This window comes from Haematobia irritans, chromosome 1 (assembly GCF_050003625.1).
Source record: "Haematobia irritans isolate KBUSLIRL chromosome 1, ASM5000362v1, whole genome shotgun sequence".
Lineage (NCBI taxonomy): Eukaryota > Metazoa > Arthropoda > Insecta > Diptera > Muscidae > Haematobia > Haematobia irritans.
This window is the reverse complement of record NC_134397.1, coordinates 156,541,530-156,567,862: the sequence shown is the minus strand read 5'-3', so window position 1 is coordinate 156,567,862 and position 26,333 is coordinate 156,541,530. Positions and strand designations below refer to the sequence as shown.

At 28.7% G+C, this 26,333-nt stretch overlaps 1 protein-coding gene and 2 long non-coding RNA genes across 4 annotated transcripts in view; 1 reads left to right on the top strand and 2 right to left on the bottom strand.

The window, feature by feature from the left end:
• cv-c (RhoGTPase activating protein) overlaps positions 1-26,333 on the top strand; it is a 382,780-nt gene that overhangs the window by 319,644 nt on the left and 36,803 nt on the right. For both annotated transcript variants that reach the window (XM_075292001.1, XM_075292002.1), the window contains one exon: positions 22,349-22,420. In XM_075292001.1, coding sequence (XP_075148116.1) covers positions 22,349-22,420 — 72 coding nt within the window. The remainder of the gene's footprint in view (positions 1-22,348; positions 22,421-26,333) is intronic.
• LOC142242868 (uncharacterized) lies at positions 7,362-8,260 on the bottom strand. The gene is made up of 3 exons (XR_012724220.1): positions 7,927-8,260; positions 7,687-7,853; positions 7,362-7,590 (listed from the first exon to the last, which is right to left on the bottom strand). It is a non-coding gene; the product is annotated as an uncharacterized LOC142242868 (long non-coding RNA).
• On the bottom strand, positions 15,215-16,698 carry LOC142242867 (uncharacterized). Its single transcript, XR_012724219.1, has 4 exons — positions 16,460-16,698; positions 15,748-15,821; positions 15,589-15,680; positions 15,215-15,518 (listed from the first exon to the last, which is right to left on the bottom strand). It is a non-coding gene; the product is annotated as an uncharacterized LOC142242867 (long non-coding RNA).

Sequence of the window (26,333 nt, the reverse complement as noted above, 5' to 3'; positions counted from 1 at the left end):
TTGGTGGAACAACACTTTTCCTTCTTCATATGGGGCCGTTTTGCCGCGATTTCGACCTTCAAGCGCTCCAATAACGCCATATAATAGTCACTGTTTATGGTTTTTCCCTTCTCAAGATAATCGATAAAAATTATTCCATGCGCATCCCACAAAACAGAGGCCATTACTTTGCCAGCGGACTTTTGAGTCTTTCCACGCTTCGGAGACGGTTCACCGGTCGCTGTCCACTCAGGCGACTGTCGATTGGACTCAGGAGTGTAGTGATCGAGCCATGTTTCATCCATTGTCACATATCGACGGAAAAACTCGGGTGTATTACGAGTGAACAGCTGCAAACACCGCTAAGTATCATCAACACGTTATTGTTTTTTGTCAAATGTGAGCTCGCGCGGCACCCATTTTGCACAGAGCTTCCGCATATCCACATATTGATAAATGATATGACCAACACGTTCCTTTGATATCTTTAAGGCCTCTGCTATCTCGGTCAACTTCAGTTTACGGTCACTCAAAATCATTTTGTGGATTTTTTTGATGTTTTCGTCGGTAACCACCTCTTTCGAGCGTCCACTGCGTTCACCATCCTCCGTGCTCATTTCACCACGCTTGAATTTTGCATACCAATCAATTATTGTTGAGTTCCCTGGGATATAGTTCGGAAACTCATTATCAAGCCAAGTTTTTGCTTCCACCGTATTTTTCCCTTCAGAAAACAATATTTTATCAAAACACGAAATTCCTTTTTTTTCAATTTTTTTCACAATAACAAAAGTTGCTTCACAAAAGACCCTCTATCTCAATTTTGACACGAATCATTTGAAGGTTGGTACTATATAAAAATAATATGCATTTAATACTAGCGAGGCCATCTATGTGTCAGACCGGGGACTTATCAGCCAACCTGTTATTTTAAAGTATTTTGCCATCAGCATTGCGTAAATTTTGAGTCCTAAAATGTAGGTTGCACAAGCATTCATATTAGGTCTTTCTGTTTTTTTTTTTTTTAGTTAGTGTTATTTATCGTTTATGCGAAGCTCTTGCTAAACAGAGCCGGAATTATTAGAAACCAACTCCTACCAACCAACTTGTTTTTGTACCACCTCCTTTATTCTTGATTCTTATGAAAAGTTGGCATAAGTGCATTGCAGCCGAGCCAAAATAATCAAAAAAATTTAAATTATAAGCAAATCCTTACCACAGTTCACAATTTTTATGAAGCGAGAAAACAGTGAACCCTCCAGGACATTTAAGCCAATTTAACTCTATTTTAGTTCATGGAAATTATTATGCTTTAGTAAAAATTTCTTCAATATGAGAAAGTTTCCTTATCTCTAATAATTTTTGTGTACGTTAATTAACCATAACTGAGCCCATCTTGAACTTCGTATGGCACTAAAAATAGTTTGGCAATTTCGAACTCCAATTTTTTCTTCAAATTACGAAAATATCTTTAGCACGCTAAAAACAAAATAATTACGTCTAATAAAATATTTGAATTTCTCTACTGTTTTGTGATAGCGGCGTTTGTAATACAGTTTAGTTATTTTTTGGTTTTTCTAAAATTTATCTACATTTTCCTTCCAGGTTTTATAACGGCCTTTTTTATAGTGTTCCTATGTAGACCATTTTGCCAATTTTGATCTCAATTTTGTCATAAAGACATTTTCTAAAAGTGGTTACAGAACCACATTATAGATAGAGTTCCTTTGTAAGGAAATCATGTTTTTTGGTTTGGAATCTATAGCACAATTCAAAACTGAAGAAGTGAATTCTGTTTTTTCTTCTTGTGTAGAATCAAATAGCACACTTTCCAATGAGGGAAGTCATAACCTATCACTATGCCGTTCATGGCAAAATTGTTTACGGTCTATTTAATCTACACATTAACATATTTATGAATAATCTTCATGTTCTGGTAATCGCAAGATTTTATCTAAACCACAACAGTTTTAAATTAAAACTATGCACAAATATTCTCTTCCATGGGGCGTTTAAATACAAAATTGATTAAAGTCGTCCTGCACAAAATTTCACTAGTTATAAGAAATCTCAAAATCTTGTGAGTAATTTCAGAAAAAGAGATTTACATTTGATATAAAGTCTACTAAAAGTCAAATATCCAATATATTTTTATAAAATATATGAATCTTGAAGTAGCGTAAGCCTGAAACAGTTTATTTCCGATCTTCTAGGACAGTCATTTGGGTTTCTAAACCTCACGGAGATAATTTTTTTTTTATTATTATTTTCATCTATGGATTAAACCCTTACAGACTAACAGTAATATATTACATTATATACATATCGTTTGTTAATATATCAAGTATTTAATAATAATGTTATCTTTTTCTTTACATTGTATTTCTCTTCTGACAAATCAAGATAATAATAAAATTTATTGAATTCTTTACAAAGACGGCGAAGTGGATCGTTGTTTTCAAAGTTCGTTCGAAAGTATTCAATGTGGAGCAGTTCAAAGTTGCGGGTAGGTCTAAAGGGTACATTGAATGATATGCTGTTAATAAGGAAGTCAGATTTAAATCTTCCGTTAATTAAATCAACCATAAAACAGATATTCAGCATGGTACGTCTACTTTTCAGTGTAGGTAATTTGATGAGCGATAGTCTTTCTTTGTAAGACGGCAAGGTTTGAGGTGTCCAGTTATTCCGACGTAAACAAAACAGTAAAAATTGTTTCTGAACAGATTCAATACGATTTCAATGAATTTGGTACTGTGGGTCCCAAATTACAGATCCATATTCCAGGATAGGACGCACAAGGGAAGTATATAAGTTTCTTGTAACAAATGGATCAGACAATTCCTTACTCCAGCGCTTGACAAATCCAAATGATCCATAGGCCTTATTTACAGTCATAGAAATGTGAGATCTAAAATGCGATTTATAATATAATTTATAATATAATTTATTTCCTTTTTTTTGGGATTGGTTTACCTTTATTACCTACTAAGAGAATATTTTTCCCAAAAATCAAAGTCCTTCGAACTAAAAAATATGTTATACAATAATTTTTTATTTTTCGCTGATACTTTAAGCCAATTGAAAATCTAAAAACTCTTTACATTTTCTTCAATAAAAACCACCTTTCATTTACTAGAATATGTAACAAATAGATTAATTAGGTCTATAACAAATTCATGGTCTTTTTGGTGGGAAATGAAATTAATCAAAATATTCAACAACCTTACACTTGAAATCAGCCTTTATCTTCAGAGGTCTGAGGAGGCTGATATACAATTTTTATGATGTCGGTTTTTGCTATAAGACCAATGTCTTTGCAATTAAATTTTTTACGGTTCGTAGAATGACATATATATCAAATTGTCATCAGTTCAAATGTGTAGATACACAGAAAAATAAATGTCGACTAAAATAGGCAATTAAAAAATTAAATTCATTTTTTTTATCAAAACAAATATGAATCATATAAATAAGCGATTCCATTGAAGTTTTATATAGGTCAATTATTTTTTAATTGAAGTAGGCGATTTATGTATATAATAATTTCATCAATTGAGGCCTTTTCACTTAAAAATTAAATGGAACAGATAGAACTGTTATAAATATTTTTCCAAGGGTTCATGTTAAAAAATACGATCTAACATAACGTATTTGTTTTTAATTTTTTTTTTATTTTATGGAATACATTCCTTACAGACTAGCAATTCTAAAAATAAATTAAGTCTAAAATAGAATTAAAATTATTTAGGGAAATTGAAATATCTAAATCAAAGTTATTATTTAAATGATTAACTTTTGATCATTTGTATTTTTGTTTTTCTAACTTAAAATTGGAATTTTTGGTTTAATTGCATTAATCCATTTACGTGGATTATACAAATTATAAAACCTTCTAATGTTAATTTTTTATTCTTTTCAATACGTTAGTCAAAATATGAAGAGAAAACCAAACTGTTTAAAATAATATATTCTACAATAATTTCTTCAAGTGTCTTAGTATGCAAATATAATGCATTTGCATATGATGTATCACATCCTACCATCCCTCTCACTACACTTTGCCATGGGTATTTTACACTTGCTAATTTGGCACCGTGCGACCATATTTAACAAACAGAGATCTTAAAACAATGAAAATGTCATAAATAAGAATTAAAACAGCAATGACAGTCATCACTAAAAATGAAAGGAAAACAAAAATAAAATGCGAAACTATATCAAACAAATGGACAATTATCATTAACAGAGACACAAAAAACATACAGGCGAACAGTTATGTTGACGTGGTTATGGTTTTGTGAAATGCAATGCATGCGTGTGAAATAACCTCACACTTTGTCAACTAATGGCGACGATATGTCCATCAATGGCAGACAGACGGACTCCTACAACATCCAGGAAGCACACATTTTTTTTTTGCTAGCTTTCGAAATACATATGTTTTCTAGTGTATTTTTCACCATTTCTGTTGTTGTTATCATAGATCAAGATACATATGAAAAATTTCATATGTGATTTTATTTGTTTTGTAATTAAAACAATGAATTTTATTTTAGATTGTAGCTTGCATTCCCGTGATTTCGCAATGCAATTTTTGTTTTTAAATATATGTACATTTTTTGGACTAAGATTATGGATTGATATTGATGCTATTTTCTGTTGTTGTTTATCCGCTCTGGGGAAAATCCTAATATGTAGTGTTGACAAATGTTTTTTGTTGTTGGCGCCGCCTATAGTGATTTGTGCTTAATTTTTTTGCTGAATTAGGCTCTTGACTACATAAAAACAATCAAATTTGGCGGTTATCTTTAGAATTGGTTTGGACGAGAAGACACATTAAACCATGAAGTGATTTTGATTCGAGCAGTATGAAAAATGAAAGGTTTACGAAAGCCACATTTGGTACACTTCCTGTATGGGTTTGTAAAATTTGGCAACATAAAGGGTGATACGGTCAAAAATGGTAAAAAAATAAATATAAACTTGACGTATTTCATTCAATTTTGCATTTAAAAAACCTGAACACCCCTCATTTTGAAGGTGTGTGTGTGTAGAATGTTGCTCCTCTTTTGATTTTGGAATTCACTCTTCAGTTGTCAAAATGCCGTCCAAGCAAGAAGAGCAGCGTATCAAAATTTTGCTCGCGCATCGCGAAAATCCGAGCTACTCGCACGCAAAGCTGGTAAAATCGCTAAAAGTTGCCAAATCAACCGTTACACTTTGTTTGGGGAACGTTTGTTGACAGCCAGGAAGTCTGGATCGGGGGGAAATCGAAAACCGGAAGCCGCTGAGACGACAAAGAGAGTTGCCGGTAGTTTCAAGCGAAACACTAACCTCTCTCTCCGAGATGCCGCAAATAAGCTGGGTGTATCGTCTACAACCGTGCATCGAGCCAAAAAGCCGGACTATCGACTTATAAGAAGGTAATGACTCCAAATCGCGATGATAAACAAAATACGACGGCCAAAGCGCGCCCAATTGAGAAATACTGGGCTATTGTCAAGCGGAACCTAAAGAAGACCAAAAAAAACTGCTAAGGACGAGCAGCAGTTCAAGGCAAACTGGCTTTCTGCGGCGAAGAAGGTGGACAAGGTGGCTGTACAAAATCTGATGGCAGGTGTCAAGCGTGAGGCCCGGCAATTCGGATTTGGCAAAGCGAAAGCCTAACTGAATATTTTTCCTGAATTTTATACTAATTGAACTTGAAAAAGAAATTTAATTTGATTTTTTAAATAAACGATTTCACCGATTTACACGCGTTTTCCCTTGACCAAATTTTGACCGTATCACCCTTTAGTACAAATCCTTCTCCTACAAATTCGTTTATTTCCATAGAGTTTGATATAAAGAGATTGAGCTATTTCGGTTAGTTAATAGAGGAATATGTAGATAACCCAGAATTTAGCAAAAAATTCAATTCAAGGATTCTCACTTAAATTCAATTCAAGGATTCTCATATATACACTCAAAAAAAAGTTTACCTTGATTCAAAGACTTTTACCTTCCCTTAAGCATTTTGGTATTAATTCCGAGCCAAAGATGCGGCTTCATTAACATAAAGAATTTTTTTAGCGACCTGTCTGACTTTAAATTAAAATTAGGATACAGATCTCATTTATCAAATTTTCATTATCTTTTCGGGGTTTATTAAAGAAGGTGCTCACGTACAAACAAATGCCAGTTTAAATATCTAAATTATAACGGATACTTCAAAGTAAAAAATGTTTTCTTATCTAAAAAAAAAAAACTTTAAACCAAAGACGCTAAATCCTCAAAATAAGTCTTAGCCTATTTTTGAAGCGTTTTTATCTTAAATATAAATTTTTAATATTTCAGTTCATTTTTAAGAAAAATTAGCTTTAGTTCAAACACATGCGACTTTAACGGAGGAGGGCAAATTTACAAAATTTTTGTCCTAAAATTAATGGAAAAAATGTTTCAAGCACAGCTTATATAGTTTATTTTATTTAAAATTTCATTTTTTCAAAGAAATTTGCACTAAACATTTTGTAAATTTCGCATCCTAAAATGTAGGTTGCGTAGTCTTTAATATCACGTAAATATTTTTTTAGTGTAGGAACCGTTATGATGATTTAAAGTACGTATAAGCTTTAGAATGGAACATCTCCTATCCATACAAAAAAAAGGGAATCATCAGTCCATTTCTACACACAAAAAAAAATTTTTTAATTTCAATCACGAAAATCGCGGATTCAATCATTTTTTTAATTGAAATGTCTTCAATCACGAAAATGATAGTATCAATCACCCATTTTGATTGAAAACCAACACGATTTTCAATTAAAAATTTAATTGACTTTTGTCACGGAATCAATTAATTGTGTGATTGAATCAATTAAAAACGTGATTGATTTTTAACATAAAATTCAATCACAGTTTTAATTGAATCAATTAAAATTTTAATTAATTTCGCGACAAAAATCAATCAACTATTTGATTCATTTAATTAAATAATTAATTGAAATTGGCTATAAATTTCAATCAAAAAAATTATATATTGAGACCCCAAAATCGTATTTAATTTTATTTGAAATAAAAGAAAATATGTGTTTCTTATAAAACATATTTAATATTTTATTATTTTTTGTATTATGCAATAGACAAATAAATTTGGTTCTTGCCATTTGTTTGTTCTAACATAACTTACAAATACAATTACATAAATTATATAAATCACTATCTTCCTTATAATAATAACCATGTTAGCATGGTCCTTCTAATATGTAGATGCGCCTAGATTTCCAATAAATCAGCAGCCTGTAAGCTAAATTAGTTTTTCTGAAAGTAAACAGAATAATTCGAATTTAATTTTGTTAAATTAAAAGTTAATTTTGTTAAACATTACCTGCATAGAATATTAAGTTCAATTCTTAGTTCCAGGTTGCAGATTTATAATCTTCTTTTGCAGTTGTAGTCTTTTAGCATAAAAAGGTGTATTAAGGAGCTCGGTAATTTAATTTTAGTAACAATTCCTTTCCAAAATTTCCGCACATTGAAATCGTCTATTAAAATTTGAACCAATCATAGACAAAAATAATGGGAAAGCAATGTAATATTTGGTATTATATTGATGATACTTTGCAAATTCTAAAAATAGAAAAAATATATAAATGGGAAATACATATTTTTATTATTTTCGGATATTTTTCATATTTTTAAATCCAAAAGAAGGAACTTTTTTACCATTACATAATTCAGCTCATTAGTTTATATATCAGATATACTGCTCTCTACTTGGGTTCAAACTGAAAAAGGCAGGTAAAACAAAAATACAATTTAATGCCAACGCCACTTCGCAACTTCAAGGTGAATCTTCCAACAAACCCATACCGCTCTTGGTTTTAAGAAAACTAGGAGTGAAAAAAATTATAATTTTAAAAGATCAATACGGTACCCAATTTTTTGGTGCAAACATATTCTTACATATTTGATAAAATGATGGAGTTGATGGGATTGATTGGTCAATTTCACGAAATAAAATTGTTTACTAAAAGAAATGAATAAAAAATATATTATTTTAGTCCGTTTAATGTAAACAGGCTTCAATGGAAAACGGTATTCACATTTCACAATTTCTTACCTTCAATAAACGTAGATTGTTTTCCATTTTTACAATACCACAAAACACAAACACAGGTAATTTCAAATGCGTTCTCTCATATATTTTTTCAAACCTTTACCACGTGGCCATTTGTTGTTGCACACTTTATTTATTTCAACCCTTTGCTATGATTTGTTGTTGCGTTCAAAATATTTATGTACACATTTTGAATGCAGCAGACAGAATGTCGCCAATCATGTTTTTCAATTTACGCGAAAAACAAAAACCCAACCGTTCGTTACAAGTTACTTCTACAGACTGATCTCTCCATCATACATTGTTGAATAAATACCTATTCTCTTGTTCTCTTTTCGCTCTTTCCATTGCTCAAAATTATTCAATTTCAATCACAAAAGTGATTGGATCAATCACATGTGTAATTGGAAACGGAAAAAATTTCAATCACGTTTGTAATTGGAAATTATTTCCGAATTGATTAACAAATTGATTGAATCAATTAATATTTTAATTGGAAACGTAACAAATATCAATCATTTTTTTAATTGGGTTTTATTCGGATTTGATTAAATAATTAATTGAATCAATTAACATATTAATTGAATCCGTTTCCAAATTCAATTAAGTGTTTAATTGAAAAAATGTTGGTGATAATTTTTTGTGTGTATAGGAAATTTTGTCAAAATTTTATTTCTATTGGAAATTTAGTTAAAATTTCATTTGCATAGGAAATTTCGTTAAAATTTTATTTTTATAGGAAATTTTCTTCAAATTTGATGTCTATAGGATATTTTGTCAACATTTAATTTCTAAAGGAAATTTTTTAACACAATTTCATTTCTATAGGAATTTTTTAACACAATTTCATTTTTATAGGAAATTTTTAACAAAATTTGATTTGTATAGGAAATTTTTATCAAAATTGCATTCCTATAGGAAATTTTGTCAAAATTTCATTTCGATAGGAAATTTTCTCCAAATTTTATTTGTATAGCAATATTTTTATAGGAAATTGTTATCAAAATTTTATTTGAGTAGGAAATTTTTATCAAAATTTCATCTCTATAGGAAATTTTGTCAAAATTTCATTTCTATAAAAAATTTTGTCAGGATTTCATCTCTATAGGTAATTTTTATCAAAATTTCATTTCTATAAGAAATTTTTGTAAAAATTTCATCTGTATAGGAAATTTTTTTAAAAATTTCATCTGTATAGGAAATTTTTATCAAAATTTTATTTCTATAGGATTTTTTTCAAAATTTCATTTCTATACGAAATTGTGTCAAAATTTTCTCTTCTTATACACATAACCGTCTTTCCAATACGAACATAATGCCAGAAATTCCTTTCTATATGAAATTTTTATCAAATTTTCATTTCTATAGGCAATTTTTATCAAAATTTCATCTCTATAGGGAATTTTTATCAAACTTTCCTTTCTATAGGAGTTGTTTTTATCAAACTTTTATTTCTATAGGAATTTTATATCAAACTTTTATTTCATCTATAGAAAATTTTGTCAAAATTACAATTCTATAGGAAATAGGATAAATAGGAATTTTTTAATAAAATTTCATTTCTATAAGAATTTTTTATGCAAATTTTATTTTTAAGGGAAACTTTTTTATAAAAATTTCATATCTATAGGAAATTTTATCAAAATTTCATTTCTATATGAAATTTTCTCCAAATTTTATTTCTATAATTTTTTTTTCAAAATTTCATTTCTATAGGAAATTTCAATACGAAAAAAAATTCCTTTCTATATGAAATTTTCATCAAAATTTCATTTTTATCAAAATTTCATCTCTATAGGAAATTTATATCAAACTTTCCTTTCTATAGTTGTTTTTATCAATCTTTTATATCTATAGGAATTTTATATCAAACTTTTATTTCATCTGTAGGAATTTTTTTTTTTCAAAAATTCATTTCTATACGAAATTTTTTAAACTTTCATTTTTATAGGAATTTTTTAATAAAATTTCAGTTTTTATCAAAATTTTATTTTTATGGGAAACTTTTTTATAAAAATTTGATATCTATAGGAAATTTGATCAAAATTTAATTTCTATACGAAATTTTCTCCAAATTTTATTTCAATAAATTTTTTTTTAAATTTCATTTCTATAGGAAATTTTGTCACAATTTAATTTCTATAGGAAATTTTTATCAAAATTGCATTTCTATAGGATTTTTTTCAAAATTTCATTTCTATACGAATTTTTTTTCAAAATTTCATTACTATAGGTAATTTTTATCGAAATTTAATTTCTATAAGAAATTTTGTCAAAATTTCATCTCTATAGAAAATTTTTATCAAAATTGCATTTCTATACGAAATTTTGTCAAAATTTCATTTCTAATAGGTAAATTTTATTTCTATAGAAAATTTTATCAAAATCTCATTTCTATAGGTAATTTTATCAAAATTTCGTTTCCATAGGCATTTTGCAAAAATTTCATTTCTATAGGAAATTTTGTCAATTTTTTATTTTCTTTATATACCCATCAATTATTTCTCTAGTATTTCCTATACGATGTTTCATAGACGCATATATCGCATGTGTATATTTTTTAATTTTTTCCAAAATTTTTTTTTTTAATTTAATCAAAACAATTATACGGATGTATGTCAGCAGAATACAATATGCGGAAGAATTTTCACAAAACCTATACGATATGTGAATTAATTGAATAAATGGATCTTACATATAAAGTGGGTGTTAAATAAAATGTTGTGACATTCACAGGAAAGATATTGCATTAAGTTAATCAATTTTTAAAGATGCTTGAAAAAATAGCAAAATATTTAAATAATTTGAAAAGTCCCACAACTAGGGCAATAAGTAAGTTAATGAATTTTAACCTTGTCTTGTGTTTAAATATAATTAAATTAATATTACATTTTCATGGTTTTCAAAATATCCTTTAATTAAAGTTTTGTGGTTCACCATTCGTATACTTTATATTATTTCAATAGTATTACGTATTCACCACCAAGTACTTCAATTAAAATTCAAGAGCATATAACTATGGTTTTATGTTTCTACTTATGAAAATTATTTGTTATCCTTTTGTCAGGGAGACAGTTTTGTATACATCTTTGATTTATAAAATACCACTTTGAGGTTACATACAATTCATTAAAATTAAATTCAAAAAGCTTTCATATACCACATTTAATTAAAATAACATAGAAATTTAAAGCTCACACATTTGTTACACGAACAAAATGTAAAACGTAATTTACCAACATCTTCTAATGAAGTTGTCTGGCCTTGTTGTGAGAAAAGTTTCATGAAACTGCATGCTAATTCGATTTTAAATTGAAAATTTTCCTCGTTTGCTGAATAGCCCCAAAAAAAGTTTGTAAAATTTAATTTTCTAGTCCAAATACTAATTTGAATTTTTAAATAGCTTAAATTTCAACTTGAACTTATGACGGGGAAAACACAAAGGTTAGTACACGTCTTACAAAGTGCGTATAAAAGTGCAGAGATAGTTGAGTTTTTTTTTCTGGAAATTACTTAACAAAAATTTAATATGACAACGGAAATTTGATCTTTGAAATTAATTAATTTTAGATGGTATATGAAACCAAAAAAAAAAAACAATATTGTCCTAATCTTTGTGAGAATTTCTTGATGTGTCCTTTTCAAATGCATCAGATGAAATTTCATAAAAAATGAGTTCAGTGGACGACGGATTAATATAACATTATTTGCATTTAAAATGAAAAAAGATTTGTTTTTGTTATTTGATTGAATTTTATTCAATTACGGTATAATGGTACATCGTTTATAATTAACATACACCTGGTAAAATGAGTAAGAGGACATTTTCCATTTTACATTAGAACTACACTACAGGGTTTATGTTTTTCAAACAGGTAATAAATTGTCACAATAATCACGATTAATGATAAATATCCTTCCACAAGATGCGTGAGACCCAAACATATCTGTATATATTTTTATTCGTAACTGTTAAACGTTACATAAGTTGTATTAATAGTATTTTAATTTACAATATTAAAATAAATTGCTATAGATACAATTTTTGTCCCTATGTAATTGCCGAATAAAATCCTTGTTCAGTATAAAATCAGAGTTCATGTGTGCAGAAAATCTAATAATTTATTTATGTTTTATATTAATTAAAATTAATAAAAATCTCAGCAAATGATTATTTTTACTTCAATTTACTGTAATTTGTCCGCAATTTTACCGAAATCCCATATACACAAATAGCCTACGAGGGCGTATACATATCCTTAATAAAAACGACAGCATTACAAAAATTACAAAAATGGACAACACATGTGCTTATACTGACTGCATGGGACAGACAAGAACATGCTCGCCTATGACAGTAATAGCCTTCATGCTATGAGCAAAAATTTAATTAAAACGGACATTTAACATTTTGTATATATTTAAATTTTTAAAAGCATCACATCCTTCTCAAATGGTTATGGAAAAAATCAATACAATTCAGTCCACAATGTATGTGGGTGTGTGATGTTTGTGTGAGTATAGCCCTGGCTAGATTTTATTAAAAGACCAAAATTAATGGTTTGATTTTCTCTCATATCCTGGCTATATACAAAGGATATATAGCCAACAATCTATTACCATAGTCCCACACATATCATACATACGAGGTTATATTGATGTTCACATGTATGGAAGGCGTTAATATCCGCGACCACTTGTAAACATTAATCGCCCTTATATAAAGAATCTGTAATAAACCTCACGGCAAGGATACCAACCAAACCTAGACACATCATTGCAGTGTTTCAAGCAACGCTTCATTGAAATTTCTTTTGAAAGTGAATTAACATATATGAATGAAAGGAGAAAAACAATGGTCGGGTCCAAATATGCCATGTCGTCAATGACAGAAAAATGATGGCGGTAGCGATGGTGATGACGTGTTGGTGTACAAACAGCACTTTCAGGTAGACTGATATGTATGGATCAACCAACAAGAACTATTGTAGGAACTACGTCATCATCATTTTACGCCAAAAGTTTGTAGTGATGGATTTAACAATTTAAGGACTTAAGGAATGAAAACTACAACCGTAGGCGAATTCTAACTATTTTTATATTTTAAATTGGCATTTTAGATATGACTAAAATGTGAGCTCAAGTGAATGGAAATGGATCTCATACCTTTATCATAGAATACCTTTGAAAGAAAATACCTTTGCTGTTATTTAAATAAGAACCAATGTTTTCTTCTTTACCTAAATTATCACTAACGAAAGAACTTCTCATGGGATTATACATGTACCCTACTTGTACTGATAAAACTTTTCTTAATTTGTCGTTATACATTTTACTTTGATTTAATATAATTTACTTTAAACTAAATTAAATTAAATTAAATTAAAATCAAATTTATAACTAAAATTAATATGTAAATTTAAATTTAAAATAAAAATTGCAATTACAATTATAATTAAAATCCAAATTAAAATTAAAATGAAAAATGTAAATTAAATTGAAAAATTAAAATTAAAATTAAAATTAAAAATAAAATTTAAATGTAAAATAAAATTAAAATTTAAAATTAAAGTCAAAATTAAAATTAAAATTAAATTAGAATTAAAATTAAAATTAAAATTAAAATTAAAATTAAAATTAAAATTAAAATTAAAATTAATATTAAAATTAAAATTAAAAATTAAAACTAAAATAATTAGCCAGTTGCCAATGCTTTCTTATTTTTATACTAATATTATATTTACTATAATTTAGTATTGGTTATAAATAAATAAAATTAAATAAAAAAATCAACAAAACATGTTGGTTTAATTTGATAAAAAAAAAAAAAACAAGTAAAGAAAGTCTAAAGTCGGGCTGGGCCGACTATATTATACCCTGCACCACTTTGTAGATCTAAATTTTCGATACCATATCACATCCGTCAAATGTTTTGAGGGCTATATATACAGGTTTGTCCCAAATACATACATTTAAATATCACTCGATCTGGACAGAATTTGATAGACTTCTACAAAATCTATAGACTCATAATTTAAGTCGGCTAATGCACTAGGGTGGAACACAATGTTAGTAAAAAAATATGGGAAACATTTAAATCTGAAGCAATTTTAAGGAAACTTCGCAAAAGTTTATTTATGATTTGTCGCTCGATATATATGTATTAGAAGTTTAGGAAAAATTGAGTCTTTTTACAACTTTTCGACTAAGCGGGCGAAAGATATATAGGGGAGCTATATCTAAATCTGACCCGATTCCTTGCAAAATCAATAGGGTTCTATTCTGAGCCAAAACACATACTTGTGCCAAATTTGAAGTCGATTGGACTAAAACTGCGACCTAGACTTTGATTACAAAAATGTGTTCACGGACAGACGGACATGGCTATATCAACTCAGGAGCCCACCCTGAGCATTTTTGCCAGACACCATGTGTCTATCTCGTCTCCTTCTGGGTGTCGCAAACATATGCTCTAACTTATAATATCCTGTTCCACAGTGTGGCACAGGGTATAAATACCATTTAAACAAAAACAATACCATGTTTTACCAAAATTCTTTGTAGTTGCATACCAACTACAACTAGACAGTAGATATCTTAATATCAAGCATCTTCCTTTATAACTAATGAGATAGAGGGAGAGCAAGAGCGTATGAGAGGAAAGAGAATAGTAATAAGGAAAGAATGTATGTCTTATTGTCATGTAACACTCTCGCATTGACATTTCAGTTTCAATGAATCTGAAGATGTCACAAGCACATACCAACACTACACCGAAAAAAAAGTTTACTATTGTTTACGAAAAATGAACTAACCCATAGTAAGAATGACCATGATTTGGCGCCAAAGATTTTTTTCATCTAGAGAAGTTCATGATTTTCTTATAAATAAGTTTATGTATTGCATCGTATTTTAGTTCATTCTTACTACGCTGAGGGAAGAATGTACTTACACTCATTCAAAATATTCCTGCTATCCGGAAAAATGAACAAGTTTTTGGGAATCCTATATTTAGAAATTGGTTTCAAATAAACTATTTATCAGTATAATTTTCAAAGAAGTAAATAAATTTAGGAATTAAAGGTACAACAAGCCTGTATACAACTAAGAAGTTTTTCGTTCAATATAAGACAATTTTTCATAACTACCAGTATTTTATTTCAAAAAATTATTATTATATTACATAAAACTATGGCTTATGATATACAATAAAAGAAATGTTTTTATTTGTACGCTGTATGTTGTTACTTTTCCGTAGTTAGTAATTGCTTCTTCAAAAGAGTAATATTCTATGTTAGTAGAATGAAACTAATTAATATCAATTTCCATTTTCTATCCATATGAAAGATATATGCCATAAGTTGCTATTTTCATTTCATTTTTGTCCAATTTCACCGATTTCGCTAGTTTTTGTTGTGTGGATTTGCGTCATAAGCCTCTGAAGTTAAAAAGGTATATGAAATATAAAAATATTATCAAATTCTATGGTATTTTGATCTTTAACTTACAAGAGAATTTTCTTAGAGCCAATAGGGATATCAGCTTAGATAGCATTAAACAGTAAGAAGATTCCAAAAAATACCTTAGATTTGCTGTCATCCTGCAAATGAAAATTATTTTTAATAAATAGAAATTTTGGCTTTATTACAAATGGACGAAAAACTTACCACATTGAAAAAAATCATCCAATTACTACATTAGTGGAATCATATCCATGCACAAATGGGACATTTTTGAAATCCTTCTCAGAATATAAATGAAATAAAAATATTATAAAATTAGATATAATTTCCACTTGTCAATATAGCATTTAGTATTTATGGTGGATATTAAGTTCGAGTTTAGTGGCTAAAATCCCAATTTTTCATGATTAGTTTTCTTTAGAAATACATGGGAACAAAATTGAACCGTTTTTGTGTTCATTTAAAATTTATATCAAATTTTTAGTAATTTGAGGTTGCTGAATCCAAATTTACACTTGTTTTTTTAAGAGCTCGACTTTTTGAGATATACGGTTATGTTCAAAATTAAGGGACTTCCGCTATATATATTGGAATAACTTGAAAACAATTCATCATATTAAATTAAAAAACAGCGTTCTACATAAGCTTAAAAACGATTTTCTGTTCTTAATCGTGTAATCCATTTAAAGAATATAAACTTTATAAAAAACTTGTTTCGAGCTATTCTCCATCAAGTTATATTTAAATTTGCATCGAAGGCGTATAATTTTATACTTTTCTTACTGATTTATTTCTGATTTTAGCACCTAAACTCGAACTTAGTACACACCTTAAGGACTCGCTATAACATAAAAATATAGACTCAAAAAATTGTACTGTGATCCAGATGTAGAGTAAATATAGATCATTTTATTACCACTCATTATGAATATTTTTATGTAAACCAATTTAAAACCGCACTAATTTTAAATTATTAATAGAAATATACAGTTTCTTAATATGTGATTTATTTTAGAGTTATTTATTTTTTATCAATATAAAGTGTTTTTGTTTTCTCTAACATCACACCATTCACTTATCAGTTTCTAAAATGTTACGAAATAAATGTATTTTTATTAATAAACACAAATACCGCACGCAAGCGCACCACGTGTGCGCTTCATAAATGCATCAACAGAACTGAATGCACCAATAAAACTCAAAGACACAAATAGTCATAAAGGACACATATGTAAAGAAAAACAACTCCACACACACATGATCCCTTTCTGATCTCGCTATTGCAACAAAACAACTATCACCACTAAAGATACCAACAACACACATTCCATAACATCATCGCAATAACAAACACAAAAAAAAAAAAGATGATGCAATAATTTCATAATTTCTTCTCACTTCAATTTCCAGTATCACGTTTATTGATTAGTTGGTATTCTATCTATAGGATAAGGTAAAATATATTCAAAATTTACGAGGAATCCATAAAAAATTATATACACCCGTCAAGGATTAAATTAACTACTTTTTATTCTACTTTATCTAAAATTTTCAATGTGAGGAAATATACTCCAACTTATAGTAAAAACCGAAATAAGCTGTAGGAAGCCGCCATACGAATCGGTACTGTGGTTAAGTTAATTTTTACTATAAAAATTTTTTTCCATACAAAAATTTTTCTTAGTAAATTGTCCACATTTCGTAGTAAGATTTTTATATTGCCTATGTCTTTTTATAATACAATCAACGATGCATTAACTATTGTATTGGAAATTTATTTAAGGAAAAATCCGTCCCATTTCGTAGTTAGTGAACTAAAAAACATTTACTGAATTTTTATAAGTTTTCCTTTAGCTAAGTTAATTTTCGCAGTGGTTACGAAAAATGAACTATATTACAGTAAATTTTTTGAACTATGTGGAAGTTAAACTGGTCCTAAAATTAACAAGACACCTTTTTTTCTGTGTACCCATTTATTCACACATTGAATGGCACACAATCACAAATACATACGTACGCACTCGAGACACCTACAATACACAATAAACCTCAGCATAAAAATGTGTCACTAACAGTGGTATTTTAAATACAAAGTTTGTATAACTTTATGTGATTCAATTTAAACTTTTCCAATTGAATTTGAAATCTCGATGGAGTTTTATTCACACCTATGTGTGATACGAAAACAATGTTGTTTCCTTTAAAACAATTTCATGTTTTATTTTTTATTTAATTAACATTGCAAATATCTTTATATGCTGTACTATTTATTTGTAGATCATTATTAATTAAATTATTTTATGAAACAAAAAAAATTTCCATGAAGACTTGGGCAAAAACTGCACATTTCAGCATGGAATTATGTTGCAGGAAATTCCACACATAACTGTGATGAAAGGAAGTGATGACTAAACGAAAAAAAAAAAATCAAATACGAATAACAATGTATTAAATGTGGGTACATATCCCATAACATTTTAGTAAATCAAAATCTGTTTATCAACTACACCCAAAGAAAAAGAACGTTCCTCCAGAACAAAAGGAAAATTTTATAAAGCTTCAAAAGAAAACCTTATCTAAAATTGTGTTCCTCAGGAAAGAAATTTCTGTGCAGTGAAAACTGCTATAAAAATTGAAAAGTAAAAACTATTTGGAAAACTAATACCACGAATTAATGTGGTATTTAACAAAAAGAAAAACATGGTAATTCAATCCCAACAAAAAAGCGTTGCCAAAAAAGTAATGAAAGTGTTTTTTTTTTTGATCCGGAAGTGGTGCAAAATTAACGCAGAAGCGATGAATTTAACATGGGCTTGTCATAGGACGGAAGTCCTCCATTTCAACACCCGTCGTTGCACTAAATTTGCATCACTTCTTTAAGTGTGATGCGAATTCAATGTTTTGGAGGTAAATTAAAAAATTCTGTGATATTTTGTCAAATAAATAATTTTATAATTTTTTTATAATTTTTAATGGATTCTAACGCTTGTCGGAAATGTTTGACCTTAAATATTTAAAAAAATTCACAATTTTTTTAGATTGGATTTAGCATTTATGTCGACAAAATTTAAATGATTTGTACCATTTTATGAATTCTTACTCTGTTCTTAACCTATTTGAAACAAAAAAATTAAAATTACCTATTAAAAGTATGAAAAAAAAGTTATAAAAAATTGGATTAAAAGAACTTCCTGAGTAGTTAAAATAAAGAACATAATTGGTAGTATATCTTCTGAAAGTACTTGTAAACTTGTGCCTTTGGAAGAACTTCCAATTTTTTTTGCTGGGATATTATTAACAACCATAACAACTATAAGAATAAATACTAATATTAGTATTTATAAAATATTTATATTTACATTGCTCTATAAACCATTATCCCATAAAAAGTTGCCTTTCTGTTATTCCTTTTTGTTTTCTTCGAAAATACAAATAAATTATAAATTCTATTAAACATGTAAACAAAAGTTTCCATAATAATAAATACAAATATATTTTCACTTTAGCGCATTGATGCTGTGATGTGCAAACAACCAATTTTCTTAGAGGCTAATTGAAAGCTCAATTACTCAATTTCACCAGAGTTGTTTTTTTTTTTTTTAATTAAAATTTAATTCCTTGGCGCCGCAAGGGGACATTTAAATCATGCTTGAATTTGAGTTGAAGAGACCAACAAGTCAAGCATGATGAAAGAAACTAAACCAAAGGAAATGGCAGGAAAAAAGATAGGGATTGAAGAAAACTGTGTGTGTGTCTCTGTGTCTATTGCGAAATTATATCTCCTTAGAGTTCCCATTACCAAGTAAAATTCTCATCGATGTAGCGTTGGTTGGTTGTATATAAATGCCATTTTCCTGTTTAGGATGGAGAGAAAAAAAGAGGTCAACAGCGTGTTGAACAGCCAACATGAACAGAGCAAATAAATGAATCTTCCTGTAATGCAACACAATTCAACAGTACCATCCGGTGGCCAACATCATTGGCATCATAACCATGAAGGGAGAAAATAGGGCAACTAAGACAAAATTTCCCCTTTCACTCTGCTTTCGCTTTCTTTATTCCCTCTATATATTGTTTGATAGACTCATCCATCTACCTTTTAAGTCTGTCCATTTGCCCACTTTCCACATTTTATAGGTGAATGAATATTCTAAATCGATTTACGTTATTCTGGTAAATGTTTCCCACTTTTCCTGTATGTTAATTTGTATGTGCTGATACTTTGGCTGGTTTGTTTTAATCAAAACATTTATAAACTTCTCAACTCTTCACCGTTGTGTGGTCGAAACAAGAGAGAGCGAGATAGAGATTTCCCTTAACTCTAAACATTTAAATAGGTCCCAGGGCAATGTGTAGTGAAGTGGCTAGGAAATGAAACTGAAGGCAATGATTGCATGTTGGAAAACAACAACAACAAAAATAATGTGTGATGGATTTCAATGGTCCATGACCACCTATTTACCATTAGCCAACCATCCTGTGATGTTAATGATGATTACTGATTGAAGTTTAGAGAAGAGAAGAGAAAAAGTGATAGACCTAAATACCAATCTACACCACGCACACATACAACTCTATATCATTAGAACTTTAGTTAGAAGTTTCTATCTGTCACATCATCATAAAATAACAAATTTTCCATACTATCTAAAACCGTTACAATTTACCTTTACTATGTTTGTTGAGATTGAGAACAATGAGGTGAGGTGTATACGTGTGTGTGTGTGTGTGCTCTCATTGCTTTAAAATATCCAACTAACAAGGTTGTGAGACTCTTGTGATATAAATATGTATGTGGGTTTCTACATCTTTGATAGTGTGTGGTTGTGTATGTTTAGAATTAATCAACTGAGAAAATGTCTTTTTAAATAGACTTTTCCCCGTTGACATACATGCGAAGGCTGCTATCTACTAGAGTATATGATGGGGGGCGATGGTTTATGAAATACCCAGAAGCCATGAACCCTTTCTATACGTCAGATATTTTCTATATACATATGTATGTATGTGGACTGATGTGCACCCATGCTATTCTTTACATGCCAGCGATTATGGATTTAGCAATATAGGGAAATTCATTCATTGATTAAAAATCGATATGATTGCAAAGGGTTACAAAAAACAAGTTTGAATTTTTTGTTTTCAAGAAAATAATTTAGAAAACAAATCTAAATCTTTTATTCAAGCTACTAGAAATGAATTGAAATAAATTAAAATACAGTTGAACACGTTTAGGTTTAGGTTTAGGTTAGGTGGCAGCCCGATATAGCAGGCTCACTTAGACTATTCAGTCCATTGTGATACCACATTGGTGAACTTCTCTCTTATCACTGAGTGCTGCCCGATTCCATGTTAAGCTCAATGACAAGGGACCTCCTTTTATAGCCGAGTCCAAACGGCGTTCCACATTACAGTGAAAACACTTAAAGAAACTTTGAACCCTCAGAAATGTCGCCAACATTACTGAGGTGGGATAATCAACCGCTGAAAAACTTTTTGACATTCGGTCGAAGCAGGAATCGAACCCTCGACCTTGTGTATGCAAGGCGGGCATGCTAACCATTGCACAACGGTGACTGCCTTAGAATATTCAGTAAGCATTTTGTATATTTCTCTAAATCAGTTTACTAAAATATTTTGAAGTACAAAATTGACTTAAAGAAGCTGTTCCCATTTCATAACCCTCCATGTTCTAACGCATGAATGTAGATTGTTTAGCAGTTTCTTACTTCTTCCCCTTGTATATCGCATTAAATTATGTAAATTTGTTCTACTTTGTTAACAAAATCCCCTCACACCATTTATCCCTCTCAATCTCCGTATTATTGTGCATTTATTAGATCTCGCAATGTGTAAGAGATGTTGGGATAGATAAAGTTACATGCATATAGCACACTCACACTCCCAAAACCCCATGAACCCATGTGTCATTGCTTAAATATGAAGAAAGACTAGAATGGCACTGAACACAAATCATCATCAACATCACCATCACCATACCCTTCGTTTATTTTATTGAAAAGAAGGAAATTAAATGCCAATAACATTTTCACTGATTTAGTTACCAAAGGAAATGGTGATAGAATAGACAAAATATCCTTAAATATTTAGAGTAAGCAAAAGAGAGTAAAAGCAACAAACACATAAACTTACAAACATTAGCATCGTATTGATGCTAGTGTTTGTAAAGGGAACCTTCAAAGAAGAAAGTTTTAAATAGATTTATGAACTGAGATTTTCCATAGGGAACGGGTTGGGTTGGAGGAGGGGGAAAACTTTAAACGCGTATAATTTGAAAGGGGTTCAGAAGTGAATGAATAAGATGGATAAATTATTCCACGATGATAAAATTATTAATAAACTTATAAAAAAACCAGCGTTTCTATAAACTTCAGAGTAATTATCATGAGAAATTATAAGAAGCTTGATTTTTTTAAATATAGAAAACCTGAAATATAAGTAAACTATAAGAAACATGAGAACTTTAAATTTAATGTAACTATATTGAAATGATACTCATATATGTTTTATATATAGGAAACTGACTATAATAATTATAAAAAAATTTATTGTTTATTTTTTATGGCCTATCAGACCCTTACTTCCGTTTATGGCTACCATCAATAAGCAAAACAAAAAAAAACTACATGTCTCTTTGGATTATTTGTAATTGCCTATAGGCATACTCATAAACAATTACTTTTATTTTATAATTAATGTACTGTCCACCTTTCTAGTAAACAATAATCCATTTTTAATCATATTTATTTTAAATGTTTGTTGTTTATTTCTTTTATTTTTGCAGAAATCGAAGCAGTTGAAGCATGTAAATGGTTAAGGGCTGCAGGCTTTCCTCAATATGCCCAAATGTATGAAGGTAAGTACGTTATTGAAATAAAGTTATTAATGTCCCAGTCTCATAATAAAAATCGACTATAATAAAAATGTGATCCAAGTACATGACATGGCAAAAACAAAAGACTAAAACTGGTTACAACACCCTACGATAAGCAAAAACCATAAAACAAGGATAAACGGCAATAAGACCATAAATATAACTTCCTAACATAGAAATTTAAATATTTTTGAGATCGATACAAAGAGATAGACGGCTAGAAAAAATGTATAGTTTTTTTTCAGTTAATATTTTAATTGAATTTAATTTAAAAAATATTCTATTAAAATTTTAATTGATTCAAAAATCCACTGTAATAAACCAAAATACTACAACAACTTATGCTAAACAAAACTCACACACAAAACAATTTTTTCTGATTCAATCACGATTAATTTTTTAATTGAAATGTCTTCAATAACAGAAATGATAGTATCAATTAACAAATTAATTGAAGGTCAATTAAAAAATTAATGGATCCAACTAAAACATTAATTAATACTATTAATCTTTGTGATTGTTTTTCATTTGATTTGATTTTCAATTAAAAATTTTTTTGAATCAATTAAATTATTAATTGAATATTTTTAAAACGCAATTAAAATTTTAATTGGAAAAATTTTCGTGAAATTTTTTTCTGTGCAGATTCTCAACACAAATTTTTCATCTGATTCAACCACGAAGTTAATTAATATTTTAATTGAAATTGTTTCAACCACAATCACAGTATTAATTGGAAATTAAAAACAAAAATATTTTTTCAGCACTTTCAATTTAATTTTGATTTTTGTCGCAAATTTTAAATATTTATTTTATTATTTAATGTATAAATTTGTTATTTAATGTTTTATTGATTAATAATTATTTTACGCTTCGATGTAATAATTGACTTTAATTTTGAATTAATTTTGCGTTTTTTTATTTTTTTTTTTTATTTTTCCGATTACAATTATAGTTTATGGGATTGAACCAAAATTTAATGATTCTAGAATGTATACGGAAACCAATTATTTCCGAACAAAATTTTAACCTATATTTGTAATTAGAAATATATTTTTAATATTTTAATTAAGAATGTACAAGTTTTCAAGCGTTTTCTTAACTGACTTTAGGTTTTTAATTTTATTAAAAAGTTAACTTTTTAATTGATTACGTTTTCAATCCCTATCCAATTTTCAACCTCAATTAAATTTTTAATTGAAAATATTTTGGTAATATTTTTTCTGTGAAGGATTATCGCGATATGACCATCGATATAACGCCCACAAGATAGAAATAGGGTTTAAATATATTTGAGGTCTATACAAATAGTTACGCATACGGCTAGAAGAAATATCACTTAACATTTTATATCGCTTATTATTTCCGAACAAAATTTTCAACTATATTTTTAATTGGAAATATGTTTTTATGGAATTAAAATGTGAATTGAATGTATGAATATTTTAATTAAGAACGTAAACATTTTTAACCATTCTTATTTGGTTAATATTTTTTTGTTTAACCAAAAAAAAAAAACACACAAACTATTACCGCAACAGGAAAAAGAGCTGTGCACAGAAACAGACTGGAGGAAAAATATATAAAGTCCATGGAATGGTTCTTGTGTGCCAGTAATAAAAACGACCATTGTTAGCATATTACAGAAGGTCAGGGAAACGTTGAACATTAAAAATTAAACGCCGAAATTTAAATAGGCCAGCATAAATTCTAAGAAACTAATAATGAAATGATCTTTGCATAACATGGTATTATAAAGTGGCCTATTTCACTATGATAACATTCTGCGTCCTGTGCTACCTCTAGCCCATTTATTGTGCTCTCATATAACCTCTGTCAGTCGGGCTTTTTTCCAAAGTAGTTTATAAATTTTATGCCAAGGATATCGGGACGATTTTGAAAACACTTTACCACTTACCCAAAATGTTTATCTATTTTAGCCTAAATATTTATCAGACAAATATCGGTCTGCCACTATACCAAACCTAACCTATTTTTAATCAGAAATATATTCTTTTGTAATTAAAATGTGAATTGAATATATGAATATTTTAATTCAGACCGTAAAAATTGTTAACCATTTTTATTCGGTAAATTAATGTTTTCTTTAACCAAAACATACACACAAAAACTATTTCCTTTCATTAATAATTAATATGGATTAAATAATTTCTTAAATGAGCTTGATACTACCTTTTTTGTGACTGAAACAATTTTAATTAAAAACTAATTGGATCATTAATTTCATCATTTATATATATTTACCATATATTTAAACTTTCAAATAGGAGAAGTAGAAATTCACCACCATTTCTCTTAAATTCACATATTTGCCCTTTTCTCTGTAGAATTTGAAGACACCTTATACAATTCACGACCAACCACAAATATTCTCCACTGGATATCACTTTTTCTTTTTATAACTGTTACCTTAAGGGAAATTAAATGATTTATAAACTGAAAGATTTCATTTCATTTCAATTTTGATTTCGATTTCAATTGCCGTTATCCTATAGAGATTTCTTTGCAATCTGGTCTGGTATCTGCCACATTTTGGTTTCGTCGGTTTTGTGATTTTTTTGAGAAATATTTTTGGCCAGACATTTGGACATGTGTCCACCATATCTTACAATGCTGTGGCACAACTTTGTTGTGTTGCATGTGGCATTTTATTTTGTATTTATGATTTTTTTTTTGTTGTTGTGAGTTAAAGCCCTCTTGATATTCGGAGTTTATGATGACCATCAAATAACCACAAAAACCACATACATTCTCACACATTGGCCATTTAATTGATGACCAAGTTTTATAGAAATGACTGAAAGACAGAGTGATTGGTTGTTAACCTGCCTTTGACTTATTTATTTAGTTAAACCATTGGAGGTAAAATTTTTGGAAGTGATGCTTTAAGAAGCACCTGAAGTCAATGCATTTTTTTCTACGAATGGTCAAGGCTAGTAGTGTAAAGCAAAGTGCTTTTTACTTTCACTTTCTTGCAATCAGAAACATTTTGTCACAATTTTGTTGAATGAATGTAATTTGTCCTAAGATTTATTTCTCTCTTCATTTGTATACAAAAAATATGTTATGTTTATGATAAGATATGAAATTCCACGTTTTTATAGTATCAAACTGGACTCGTTTTATGCACAAAGCAAATACCATATAAAAATGTGTAATAAATTAATCACAGAGTAGAAATTTTCTTTAAAAAAATATCAGCAAAAAATTTCTAACCTTTCTAGATGTGAAGCGAAATTTTTCTGTAAAAATAAACTCTTGCCACAGTTCTGCATAAAAATAAAATATGACGCAAGTGTCCATAAAAACCAAATATTTAGAAATTTTTCTGTAAAAATAAACTCTTGCCACAGTTCTGTATAAAAATAAAATATGACGCAAGTGTCCATAAAAATCAAATATTTAGAATTTTTTCTATATAAATGAAATTTTGATAAAATTTCCTACAGAAATACAAAATTTGGCAAAATTTTTTATAGAAATGAAGTTGTGGCAAAATTTCTATAGAAATGAAATGTTGGGAAAATTTCCTATAGAAATTAATTTTTGACAAATTTTTCTACATAAATTTTGTCAAAATTTAATTTCTATAGAAAATTTGTCAAAATTTCCTATAGAAATGAAATTTTGATAAAATTTCCTATAGAAATGAAATTTTGACAAAATTTCATATAGAAATGAAATTTCGACAAAATTTCCTATAGAAATAATTTTTTTTCAAAATTTCCTATAGAATTTTTTTATTTCTCTAGAAATGAAATGTTGACAACATTTCCTACAGAAATAAAATGTTGTATAGCATTTTCTATAGAAACCAAATTTTTACAAAATTGGCTATAGAAACCAAATTTTTACAAAATTTCCTATAGAAATG